The 13,513-nt window shown below is 49.9% G+C and overlaps 1 protein-coding gene across 2 annotated transcripts in view; it reads right to left on the bottom strand.

Annotated features, from left to right (window-relative positions):
- Positions 1–403: 403 nt before the first annotated feature.
- GMFG (glia maturation factor gamma) overlaps positions 404–13,513 on the bottom strand; it is a 28,107-nt gene continuing 14,997 nt past the window's right edge. The window contains exons 6-8 of one of the 2 annotated variants that reach the window (XM_063935724.1): positions 9,647–9,720; positions 6,300–6,379; positions 404–556 (exon numbers count right to left, since the gene is read on the bottom strand). In XM_063935724.1, the coding sequence (XP_063791794.1) occupies positions 6,329–6,379; positions 9,647–9,720 (125 nt within the window). In that variant the 3' untranslated portion in view covers positions 404–556; positions 6,300–6,328. The remainder of the gene's footprint in view (positions 557–6,299; positions 6,380–9,646; positions 9,721–13,513) is intronic. The other variant, XM_063935723.1, reaches the window with a different exon arrangement.

Genomic DNA, 13,513 nt, shown 5'->3' on the forward strand with positions numbered 1-13,513 from the left:
GAACAGTCTGAAGTGATCGCAGTCTAGGAGTAGGTCTGGAGCTACTCTGAAACTGCACAAAATTATTTTGTAGCCGCTCTGCAATCCTTTCGTTCGCACTTCTGCTAAGCTAAGATACACTCCCAGAGGGCGGCGGCATAGCGTTTGCACGGCTGCTAAAAACAGATAGCGAGCGATCAACTCGGAATGAACCCCTAAGCCCCACTGCCCTGGCTCAATTAATCCTATTAAAGGCCAAGATAAAGGTAGCTCCATCTGTAGCAACCAATCAAGGTTACCCTTGATAGCACACTTGCTGCCTAACCTAGGTAACCCTTATTGGTGAGCGCGAGTTGATACACACTGTTAGAGTCCAGTGTAGCGCTTGTGCTGCCTTTACACAGATCAGGCCAATGCGCAGCTATTGTATGTTACAGAGTTTGTATTTATTAGTACAACCGATATACAATCAGAGCTGCAGAATATATATATACACAGTTCCAGTTTAACGAAAGAAAGCCAGGCGCTCCTTCAGCCACTCTTCTGTCAGGTCACTGGTATTCCTGATCTCAAACACCTGCAGAGAGTCACAGAAAGAAGTTAGTCAGGGGTCACATTCAAGGCAACCCGTATACAGCTCATATCAACGTCTGATTTCATCAACAGTATTCAAATAAGATGAGGGCTACCTAAGCACAAAATCACATCAGAGGCTTGAATTTTTGTGATTGGTTCAGTATAAGTCGTATGTTGCTAGGCAGACTAGTTTCATTAGTGTATTTGTAATTGGTTAGGACCAGCCTATCATTGTGATAATGGGCGGTTGCCATGCGGTAGGGTATTTAGGGAAAGTCCGACCAGAGCTATTCCTCTTACCAGGTTGGAGACCACCCTCCCTCCCTTGACGAATTCTTAATTTGGCTCTATTCAATTTGACTTACTAATCATTTATTCCTGGATTTAGCAGGCACAAAGGCGCTACTAGCCAGCGGTCACGTGTAGCATAAGTGGTAGTTGTGGGGCACTTACCCTTTTGAACGACGGCGAGTATGCCTGCCCTTGTGGGGGGACAATGGGCGCCAGGGCTGTAACTACGTGTGTGCCAGGCGTGCCTGGCACACAGCGCAGTTGCCCTGAGGGTGCAATGGCCAGCGGCATGTTATGAGTCAAACTGACTCATTACGTGCCGCCTCTGTTGTGTGCCGTGTGCCGCGCTCGGCGCTGGAGAGGAGTGAGCAGCAGCCGCGCCGGGCAGCGGAGAAGGAGGAGGAGGGAGGGGGACTGAAGCCGCAGCAGCGCTATGTCATTGGTAGTAAGCACCGCTGCAGCAGTCCCCTCTCCTTCCGTATAGGCTGCCCGGCGCTGCTGTGAATGCTGGGATGCGGTTCCTCTATCCCAGCATTCACAGCGGCGCCGGGCAGCCTATACGAAAGGAGAGGGGACTGCTGCAGCGGCGCTTACTACCAATGACATAGCGCTGCTGCGGCTCCAGTCCCCCTCCCTCCTCCTCCTTGTCCGATGCCTGCACGGAGGGAGCTGCTAGCACGAGGAGCCTGTCAGTGGGGAGATGGTAAGTATCTCTCTCTCTCTTTCTCTCTCTCTCTCTCTCTCTCTCTCTCAGGGGGACACCGTCTGCCGTAATGTGTAAAAAGGGGGCCTGGCTGCCGCAATGTGTAAAAAGGGGGACACCGTCTGCCGTAATGTGTAAAAAGGGGGACTGGCTGCCGCAATGTGTAAAAAGGGGGACGCTGGCTGCTGCAATATGTATAAAGGGGGACACCGTCTGCCGTAATGTGTAAAAAGGGGGACTGGCTGCCGCAATGTGTAAAAAGGGGGACGTGGCTGCTGCAATGTGTATAAAGGGGGACAACGTCTGCCGTACCATGTAAAAACGGGGACGCTGTCTGCCGTAATGTGTAAAAAGGGGACGCTGTCTGCCGTAATGTGTAAAAAGGGGACGCTGTCTGCTGTAATGTGTAAAAAAGGGGGACGCTGTCTGCCGTAATGTGTAAAAAAGGGGACGCTGTCTGCCGTAATGTGTAAAAAAGGGGGACGCTGTCTGCCGTAATGTGTAAAAAAGGGGATGCTGTCTGCCGTAATGTGTAAAAAAAGGGGACGCTGTCTGCCGTAATGTGTAAAAAAGGGGACGCTGTCTGCCGTAATGTTTAAAAAGGGGACGCTGTCTGCCGTAATGTGTAAAAAGGGGACGCTGTCTGCTGTAATGTATAAAAGGGGCTCTACCTGGTGTAGTGGTGCTACTGTGCTGCGTAATTTGAATAATGGAGACTACTGTGCACCGTAGTATGAATTGCTATTATTTTGTGGCCACGCCCCTTCCCCATGAAGCACTGCCCCTATCTTGCATGGGGGGGGTGCCAATGCCGTTTCTTTCACACAGCACTAAAATGCCTAGTTATGGCACTGATGGGCGCTCTATGAGAAGCTCACTGTGCTATAGTAAAGGGTAGTGAGACCTTCATGACACAAGTTATGCTTATAGTTTTAGATAGGGTGTTTCAGTCGCCACCATTACAACGTGGGTTTTTCAGTCGCCTCCAATTTTGATGAGATCTCGTTGACTAGAACTGGATAATGGTAGCGTCTTCCTGGCCACCCACTACGAATAGGGTCATTCGAATTAATAAATTACTGACCATTTAATCCAATGCAATTTGTGTCCGTGTCTTTATTTTTACTTGTTAAGCTATCTTGAAGTATATTGTTAAGGTTCAATCACAATAAATTGATAGATGAGTTATAACATTCATCACTATGACTGGACAGTTTGGGCCAGATTCTGAGTCATATGTCCTTATTATTATTATTATTATTATTATTAATATTTGTATCCTTTATAAAACACCTTACATAGGGGGTCATTCCGAGTTGATCGCTCTCTAGCAGTTTTTAGCAGCCGTGCAAACGCATAGTCGCAGCCCACGGGGGAGTGTATTTTCGTTTTGCAGAAGTGCGAACGCATGTGCAGCAGAGCGCCTGCAAAAACATTTTGTGCAAAACAAGACCAGCCCTAGACTTACTCTTCGTGTGCGTTGATTCTAACGTTGGAGGGGCGGCTTTTGACGTCACACACCCACCCAGCGTTCGCCCAGCCACGTCTGCATTTTCCCTGGCACGCCTGCGTTTTTCTAAGCACTCCCTGAAAACGGTCGGTTGACACCCAGAAATGCCCACTTCATGTCAATCATCCTGCGTTGTGCCGTGCGACTGAAAGCTTCGCTAGAACCTGTGCAAAACCACAAAGAACTTTGTACCCGTACGTCGCGCGTGCGCATTGCGGTGCATACGCATGCACAGAAATGGCAATTTTTAGCCTGATTGCTGCGCTGCGAACAGCGGCAGCTAGCGATCAACTCGGAATGACCCCCCATAGTACATAAACAAAGCAATAAAAAATTAACTATTGGTCCGGAACACTGCAGGACATGGGCAAAGTGTATAAACATTGCTGCTGTAGCCATAATACCCCAATAAGCTGCGGGCGGCCAATCCCAAAGGCAGGGGAGATCTACTATGAACCCACCAGGGCCCTTGAAGCAGATTTTTTTTTTATGAGTGAATTTTTCTACAAAATCAATGGAGTTTTTTAAGTGTGTGTTAATAAAATAAGGTTATTTTAGTTATAGAGTCATAAGCTAGTGGGTTGAAGTACTTACTATTGACCTTAGAATATGCTTTATTACCCATTTCATATGGCCTTAAATTGTCCCTGTAATTGACAATTACTGATTGGTCAAATTTCTACATTTTCTTGGGGACCTGAAGCACCCGAACCCCCAGCTTTATGGGCTCATTGAGCTGGCCAGTATCTATTCACAGCCTACTTTATGGTAGTTGGATCTTCTAATCCTTCGTTGGTGCATGGAATAATAGTTCTACAGCTCAGCCCTTAGGCTTGAGCCAGTTGGAACCATAAAAAGACACCTGAAGTCTCAATTCATGCTGCACTCATCTCGCTTGTGCATTTTACCACCAAAATCTGATTTTTACCCCTTGTTTTTATGTACTGTTTGGTTATAGCTCGTCACCAATAGCACCATGACAACCAGGCTTCTAGTACAGCATAGCTGCTATTACAGCTTGTACTGTATGTGCATCGCTTAGTACCGCAGGGGCTGCTGGGAGTTATAGTCTAGCTCTGTGATTTGCACTCTGTGAATAGCGTGAAATGTGTATCCGTTTTAAACTACAATTCCCAACAGCCTGCAGAACTTCTCTTTATGACATTCTAACTAATGGCGGAGCCTGAAAGAGCCTGTCCTAGGATGGAGACTGGTAGCAATGAAAGGTGAGAAGGAGCCCGGGACAAAGAGCCATCCAATAAGGTAATTTTGCTGCCGCCGAGCGGTGTGTGTTGTCTGGTGTTTATTGAAGAGAGGGATGTGTGAGAGTGCTGTGAGGTGATTATTTAAAGGGGAGCGTCTGTGAGGTGATTCCACCCTACCACCCCGTTCTCCGGTATTTGGACCTCAAGGTCCTTGCAAGGGCAGCAAATCCTTTGGACCTTGTTGGATGTTGCCCTATTGTTGCTGGTTGTGAATTGGTCCCCATAACAGTTCAAGCTTCAGGGTCCCAAAAATGTAGATCTGTCGCTGTCCAAAGGATTGGTGCAGTTGTTGGCATTGGGGAGGAGATGATGGTACAACGGTGTGAAGGAAAAGGTTTAGGCTATGGGGAGAGGGATAGGCTGCGGGGAGGGGGTGGGTTTAGGTTTAGGCACCCCCAGGGAGGGTTAGGCTGCGGGATGGGAGTGTTAAATTTAGGTTGCGGGAAGGGGGGGTAGGTTAAGGCACCACCAAGGAGGGTTAGGGTTAGGCTGTGGGGCGGGAGGGTTAGGTTTAGGCCGTGGGAAGGGGGGGTAGGTTAAGGCACCACCAAGGAGGGTTAGGGTTAGGCTGTGGGGCGGGAGGGTCAGGTTTAGGCTGTGGGAAGGGGGGGGATAGGTTTAGGCACCGCCAGGGAGGGTTAAGGGTTAGGCTGCGGGGGGTGTTGGGGGGAGGGTTAGGTAAAGGCTGCTAGAAGGAAGGGTTAGGGGGCCGGTGGGGGAAGGTAAGTATACTTAACTACCCCTATCGGGTTTCTGACCATCTTAATGCCGTGGTCTGTATTCTGACCACCGGCATCTCAATCCCAACCTGTATGCCAGACTCACAGATATATAATATTAAGAGAAACGGCTGCATTGCCATTGCTAGCATTACACAGTAACTGGGAGCCAGATCAGGGCATATGTAAAATGATATATGTGGAACTTCACTGGGCAAGGACCAAAGAATGGGTGTGTTTACTTTGAACACATATGATACAGGCATCACCATACAGTGTGAGCCATAAAATCACTGGCAGCACTATAGAGGGTTAGTCATACAACCTAGGACAGATAACCATCAGACAAAGAAATCCTGAGGTCAAAATATCATATTATACCCAGCAGCGTATCTAGAGAGGAGCGGACCGTGTGCAGTCTCCGTGTGTGGGCCCCCTTCCTCTCCCATCCTGTAGCCGGCAGCGCTGTGGGCGCTCTGAGCGCTAGAGACTCTGACACAGTTCCAGAGTCTACAGTGAATGAGAAGGTCTCTGTTCCTGGCAGAACACCCTATCAGAGTGCAACTTGGGAGTAAAATTCCGGGTCGCACTATTCACACATAACCTGGGTCTTTTACCCGGGACAAATGTCCTGGGAAAAACCCTGGTCAAAAGCAGGGGCACCGAAGTGGGAACATGTTCTCGGGTTGGTGCCTTTCAGACATACCAAAATCCCAGGTTGATGCACGTTCATGTGCAAAAAGCAGGGAAGTATGCCTGAAAGGGGTATAGAAGTAGTGAAATAAAGGTACATAATTAGAGTTTCACGATCATGATCCATGTAATAGCACATGTGTAATGCAGCACCGTAATACTAATAATTAATTATATACGTCACGTCAGTAAAAAAAGCTTTAGCGGGAGCCGAAACAATGCTATATCATGTTACATTTCTTTTGTGTGTTTTGTATGTATGTGCTGCTATGTACTATAGCTCTGTCAGTATGAGTGTTTGTGCAATGCTGACATAGGAATGTATAGCGGGTGTGGTATAATAGATCGACAATGTTTAGATTGACATTCAACAGGTTGACAACATATGGTTGATATGCATTAGGTTGACAGGTACAAAAGGTCGACAGTGGTTAGGTCGACGGGGACAAAATGTTAACATGCAATGATCAACATACAAATGGTTGACACAAGTTTTTGGGGAGTCTTCAGGCCAAATCTTGTATATTTCATGATATGTGACCAACACCAGAATAAACGTCTACCCTCGTGGGATCGCTCCGCTCACTGCTCTTCAGGCAAGGTGGCTCGCTCCGCTCCACAGGTTACTATTCCCAGTAGATTTCTATGTGGAGAGTAAATCAAGCATATGTTGAGAAAACATGTGAAAACCCCCCGAAACATGTGTCAACTGTCAACCATTGTCATGTCGACCTTTTGAACCTGTCGAACTTTCATCTGTTGACCTTTTGTACCTGTCGACCGTATAGTGTTGATCTATTGACTGTCGACCAATATACTGTTGATCCATCATACAGATACCATTCTATTATAAGCAGAAAGTCTGGTCTACAGTCAGTACTCTGAGCACGTGTTGTGCCCCATGCCCACCTTTACCTATGCAAGACGTGATTTTTGGCATCCCAAATGTTCTGAAAAACATGGACTTGGTTTGGTGGACAAGGGCTGAGGCATGTATTGACCCAGTGTTCCAGTAGGGAATGTTGTCAGGAATGCCTGAGATTCGGAGCCTGTTACTGCTGAGCGCAGCCTGACACTGCATCTAGTGGGTTCCCTGCCACCGACCACTGCATCTAGTGGGTTCTCTGCCACTGACCACTGCATCTAGTGGGTTCCCTGCCACGGACCACTGCATCTAGTGAGTTCCCTGCCACCGACCACTGCATCTAGTGAGTTCCCTGCCACCGACCACTGCATCTAGTGGGTTCCCTGCCACTGACCACTGCATCTAGTGATTTCCCTGCCACTGACCACTGCATCTAGTGGGTTCCCTGCCACTGACCACTGCATCTAGTGGGTTCCCTGCCACCGACCACTGCATCTAGTGGGTTCCCTGCCACTGACCACTGCATCTAGTGGGTTCCCTGCCACTGACCACTGCATCTAGTGGGTTCCCTGCTACTGACCACTGCATCTAGTGGGTTCCCTACCACTGACCACTGCATCTAGTGGGCTCCCTGCCACGGACCACTGCATCTAGTGGGTTCCCTGCATTGGAACACTGCATCTAGTGGGTTCCCTGCATTGGAACACTGCATCTAGTGGGTTCCCTGCCACTGACCACTGCATCTAGTGGGTTCCCTGCCACCGACCACTGCATCTAGTGATTTCCCTGCCACTGACCACTGCATCTAGTGGGTTCCCTGCCACTGACCACAGCATCTAGTGGTTTCCCTGCCACTGACCACTGCATCTAGTGGGTTCCTTGCCACGGACCACTGCATCTAGTGGGTTCCCTGCTACTGACCACTGCATCTAGTGGGTTCCCTACCACTGACCACTGCATCTAGTGGGTTCCCTGCCACGGACCACTGCATCTAGTGGGTTCCCTGCATTGCAACACTGCATCTAGTGGGTTCCCTGCATTGGAACACTGCATCTAGTGGGTTCCCTGCCACTGACCACTGCATCTAGTGGGTTCCCTGCCACTGACCACTGCATCTAGTGGGTTCCCTGCTACTGACCACTGCATCTAGTGGGTTCCCTACCACTGACCACTACTTCTAGTGGGTTCCCTACCACCGACCACTGCATCTAGTGGGTTCACTGCCACTGACCACTGCATCTAGTGGGTTCCCTGCCACTGACCACTGCATCTAGTGGGTTCCCTGCAACTGACCACTGCATCTAGTGAGTTCCCTGCCACTGACCACTGCATCTAGTGGGTTCCCTACCACTGACCACTGCATCTAGTGGGTTCCCTGCCACCGACCACTGCATCTAGTGGGTTCCCTGCCACCGACCACTGCATCTAGTGGGTTCCCTGCCACTGACCACTGCATCTAGTGATTTCCCTGCCACTGACCACTGCATCTAGTGGGTTCCCTGCCACTGACCACTGCATCTAGTGGGTTCCCTGCCACCGACCACTGCATCTAGTGGGTTCCCTGCCACTGACCATTGCATCTAGTGATTTCCCTGCCACTGACCACTGCATCTAGTGGGTTCCCTGCCACTGACCACTGCATCTAGTGGGTTCCCTGCCACCGACCACTGCATCTAGTGGGTTCCCTGCCACTGACCATTGCATCTAGTGGGTTCCCTGCCACGGACCACTGCATCTAGTGGGTTCCCTGCTACTGACCACTGCATCTAGTGGGTTCCCTACCACTGACCACTGCATCTAGTGGGCTCCCTGCCACGGACCACTGCATCTAGTGGGTTCCCTGCATTGGAACACTGCATCTAGTGGGTTCCCTGCATTGGAACACTGCATCTAGTGGGTTCCCTGCCACTGACCACTGCATCTAGTGGGTTCCCTGCCACTGACCACTGCATCTAGTGGGTTCCCTGCTGCTGACCACTGCATCTAGTGGGTTCCCTACCACTGACCACTACTTCTAGTGGGTTGCCTACCACCGACCACTGCATCTAGTGGGTTCACTGCCACTGACCACTGCATCTAGTGGGTTCCCTGCCACTGACCACTGCATCTAGTGGGTTCCCTGCCACTGACCACTGCATCTAGTGGGTTCCCTGCCACTGACCACTGCATCTAGTGGGTTCCCTGCCACTGACCACTGCATCTAGTGGGTTCTCTGCCACTGACCACTGCATCTAGTGGGTTCCCTGCCACGGACCACTGCATCTAGTGGGTTCCCTGCCACAGACCACTGCATCTAGTGGGTTCTCTGCCACTGACCACTGCATCTAATGGGTTCCCTGCCACCGACCACTGCATCTAGTGGGTTCCCTGCTACTGACCACTGCATCTAGTGGGTTCCCTGCCACCGACCACTGCATCTAGTGGTTTCCCTGCCACCGACCACTGCATCTAGTGGTTTCCCTGCCACCGACCACTGCATCTAGTAGGTTCCCTGCCACCGACCACTGCATCTAGTGGGTTCCCTGCCACGGACCACAGCATCTAGTGGGTTCCCTGCCACTTACCACTGCATCTAGTGGGTTCCCTGTCACTGACCACTGCATCTAGTGGGTTCCCTGCCACTGACCACTGCGTCTAGTGGGTTCCCTGCCACTGACCACTGCATCTAGTGGGTTCCCTGCCACTGACCACTGCATCTAGTGGGTTCCCTGCCACTGACCACTGCATCTAGTGGGTTCCCTGCCACTGACCACTGCATCTAGTGGGTTCCCTGCCACTGACCACTGCATCTAGTGGGTTCCCTGCCACGGACCACTGCATCTAGTGAGCTCCCTGACACGGACCACTGCATCTAGTGGGCTCCCTGCCACGGACCACTGCATCTAGTGGGCTCCCTGCCACTGACCACAGCATCTAGTGGGTTCCCTGCTACTGACCACTGCATCTAGTGGGTTCCCTACCACTGACCAATGTATCTAGTCGGTTCCTTGCCACTGATCACTGCCTCTAGTGGGTTCCCTGCTGCTGACAACCGTGCCTCCATACCTTTGTGAGCTCCGCAGTCTGCACCAGCCTGTTCTTGCTCCCAGCATACATCATTTGCTGTTCCGGTTTGCATCCTGTATGGAACAGATATTACTGATATTAGATGATGCCACAGCTTTTAAATAAATGGTCACTGTTCCTAGTGAATAAAAAAATGGCTTTCTAAGCCAAGGAGATGCCACAGCTGCCCATCCCTGGTCCTTAAAGAGTCTCCTATCTCCGTGACTATCTATAGATGGCGTTGCCTACTGGGTCCAAACTCTGGTAAATTTTGCTTGGCACATACTGTAGGGGGAATGCAGCTAAAACTCCATAAATGGCATTTCGGAGGTTTGACCGGATTTTCACTTTAGTACATGACGCCCCCAGTCAGAAAATAGAATGTTAGTGTAAAGGTGGGTACACACGGCAGCTGATTGGGGTGAACTCTCCTGGTCATACATCCTGTGTGTCCTCAGTGTGACCCCCTTTCAGCTCCTGTTAGCACCATACACACAGTGCAGACTATAGCCCAATGTGTATGGGGCTTCTACATGCCTCTATGGGATCGGATGTTCAAACCTTTAAAATTCAAACAGCACATTCGATCCCGGCCATTGTAGGCCATTGTAAGCCGCTTATCAGCATAAGCTGGGCATCGGCACTGCGTACACACGGATTCAGTCACTTTGCCGACCCTTCAATATCGGATGTAAATTCTAAGATCTGTATAATGATTGTATCTGTGTGTAGCCAGCTTAAAAGACTGCACTAAAGGGGAGATTTATCAAAGCCTGGAGAGATATCAGGGGCGCGAGGCGCGTTCCGGACAACACAGGCATATCTGAATCATTGGGGCGTGGCGGTTAGCCCCCTGCCAGCGTGCAGGAGCTGCGCTGGCAGGAAGATACTCAGCGGGTGCAAAAGCATTGGCGCTGTGCAATGCTTTTTCACCCTTGCGGGGGGTAGGGCCTGACATGCAGGGCGAGCTAGCCCTGTGCTGGGCGTCCCCCGCATGTCAGAGAAAAGGATCGTAGATGTTTAAATTTAGCACATCTACGATCAGATCTGAATTAGGCCCTAAGGCCAGATCGAAATAGCCAGATGAAAAGCATGTGGTGGGCTTGTCGCTGACAGTGACACGTCTGCTAAAGAGATGCAGTTGTGCTGACACAGGAGGCCATTGTTCAGAAAGCTAAATTGCACCTTCCGCAAGGCTGGTGCGATTTGCGATTTTGCAACCGATGATGCGTCTTAATATGTGCAGCGATGGAACAGCTCTGCTGCCCATGGGTGTCTCAGTTTGCTGAGAACTGGATGCAGATGTTGTTGTGGAAAAATAAATCCGTCGCAGATTTTACCTAAACAGCAGCCCTCCCAGGTAAAATCTGCTACCCAGCTCAGTGTCAGTGAGCCAGATGCAGTCAGTGACTGCACTGGCTTCACTGTGACTGGCAGTGGCTTCCTATTGGAAGTCCTGTCAGTCACTAACACACAAGGCAGTTCCATTGGGAGGTGTTTCCTCCCTCAGGGACTGCCAGACCAGGCTGCGATAGGCAGAGAGCTGGCTTCCTGTAGGAAGCCACTCCCTGTCTTTCACGCAGCCCAATCCGGCTTCAATGGGCTGCAGCCGATGTAGTCCACAGAAGCGGGGGATTTGTGCATGTGTTGTCAAACTGCAGTGTCTGCTCACGCGCCGCTTCCGACACCTGTCTGATCCATTGCGCATGGGATGGCTGTCTCCTCTCTGAGTACAGGAGTAGCGGCAACTCCCCCCCCCCCCCCCCCACTATAAGTAAGCAAGAGCCGCTGCTGAAAAAGACCCACCCATGCCCACGTCTACATGCACCTCTAACTCAGGCCCACTGTGTGCAAGTGCTTGCCCCGTACATGCTCGGAAGCAGACCACCCCCACCCCACCGATTGTCTATTGCCCCAGCGATTGTATACGACGCTCCTGGTTATATCTTTTGTTAGTCTCTCATTGTTAAATGACACAAGAGCCACTGTACAGTGCTTGGGAATAGTAAGTAGGCTGTGAAGTGGAAAATCCTTCAGTTTGATAAACAAACGGATCAATGTACCTTACAGTCTTCTGTTTTTTAATTATGGAGTCTTTGCCTTCTAATTTATCCAAATGAGAAGAATGTTTACTGAAGCTTGGTGACTCAGGTTCTGGATCACTTGCGATAAACACACTGATGACTCCTGCTGTGAGTAATCCCCACATCTGATGTTTGTTAGGAGTAATTGGATAAGGCCGAGGTCGGGAACATGGGATTGGCTTTTTCTCCGCAGTGTTTTGTTTTGTTGCTCTTCCTCTTACTGCTGATCTTATTTTATTTTATCATAATTCTATAGTATTATAAATGCAATGAATCAACTACTCTCCCACTCGCAACCTAATATCTTTAACTATCAAATTCATTGGACCTCATTTCTGGGCCTATCTATTAAATACTGTTTGCAGGATATGGGGTGTTTTTGGGGTGTGCGTAAAATTATTAAGTGCAGGCATTGAGAGGCAAAGGAGCGGAGCTACGATGACGCGAAACACGTCATCAGCCCTCCTCGGCTGCGGGAGGATGTGAGTTGCGGCGGGAGATTGCGGGCAGGTGGTGGTGGGCCAGGAGACTTGCCCACTCTTTTCCGGGGAGCCGGGAGCACCACTCAATTTTCGGGAGCCTCCCGGACATTCCGGGAGATTAGGCCACTATGGGACTGTGGCCTGTGGCAGAGACTGAAAGTAAACTGATCGCCAATGCAACCACTTTACTTCTACACATCGCAGGGCCGTGTTAATATGGAAGCCACTGTTCTTGATAAATGCCGGTGGTACATAAGCAGCAGATAAGCAGCAATAAGAAATTATCATTCATTCCAGGGTCTAAACCCTGATGATTAATAGTTAGGAGTTAATCCAACTAGCAAGTGTACTTTTGCACCTCAACAGAATCCTAACACAATGCATGGGAGGGACGTTTACAGTGAAGGGACAGATTTGGATATATGAACAGAAAGTGCCCTAGCTAATCCCTAAAGTGCAGTGTAATAACCCTGAGTGCTGCATGTAAAAGAATTTAATGCATGCAAAAAATAAATACCGGTAAAATGCGGCATGGTTTCTCCAAGTTTAAATTTGCTCCTAACCCTAATGAGGCCCATGTTATTTATCAGTGTCACCAATTATGGTGCGGCCCATATACAGTATTTATACTTAACTCATACTTATCTGCTTTTAAATTGCCCTCCACAGGAGAAACTCGCTGAGGACAAGCAGGTGGGCTGTGATGGGGTTGGGGCCAGAGTTCTTGCATCATTAGGCCCCACCCACTCACAGCAAAGTGCTGCGAATCGCGCTACTCTGAATATGGGGTGAAGCCTAAATGACTCAATTAACATACAGTAGAATCGCGTTACTAGGCCCCTTCCGCACGGATCTGGATTCCTGTTACTGTTCTACCTACTTCATTGGGAAGTGTGGGCAGAATGCGGGAGGAATGCCCACTCCTCCGGGGGTGCGGGGGACTACCCCAAATATCGGGAGTCCCGCAAAGGATCTGAGAGAGTAGGCAAGTATGACTTAACTTTACCAATTAACCATATAAGGTAACAACTCATCGTGTTGGGTATGGGATGCCGGCAACCGGGATCCCAGCGGTCAGCATACCGATACCGGGACCCTAGCCGCAAGAATGCTTTGCAGGCTTGATGGCTCGCTGCAGGTTCTATTCCCACTCTGTGTACACCCACAAGTGGGAATAGCCCCTGTTAGCCAGGAATCCAGATGGCGGCATTGTCAGTGGTCGGGATTTCGGCGTCAGTATCCTGACCACCGGGATCTCGACTGCCGGCAATGTAACTACATCACAACTCATCCCGTAATGG

This window comes from Pseudophryne corroboree, chromosome 8 (genome assembly GCF_028390025.1).
Source record: "Pseudophryne corroboree isolate aPseCor3 chromosome 8, aPseCor3.hap2, whole genome shotgun sequence".
Classification (NCBI taxonomy): Eukaryota; Metazoa; Chordata; class Amphibia; order Anura; family Myobatrachidae; genus Pseudophryne; species Pseudophryne corroboree.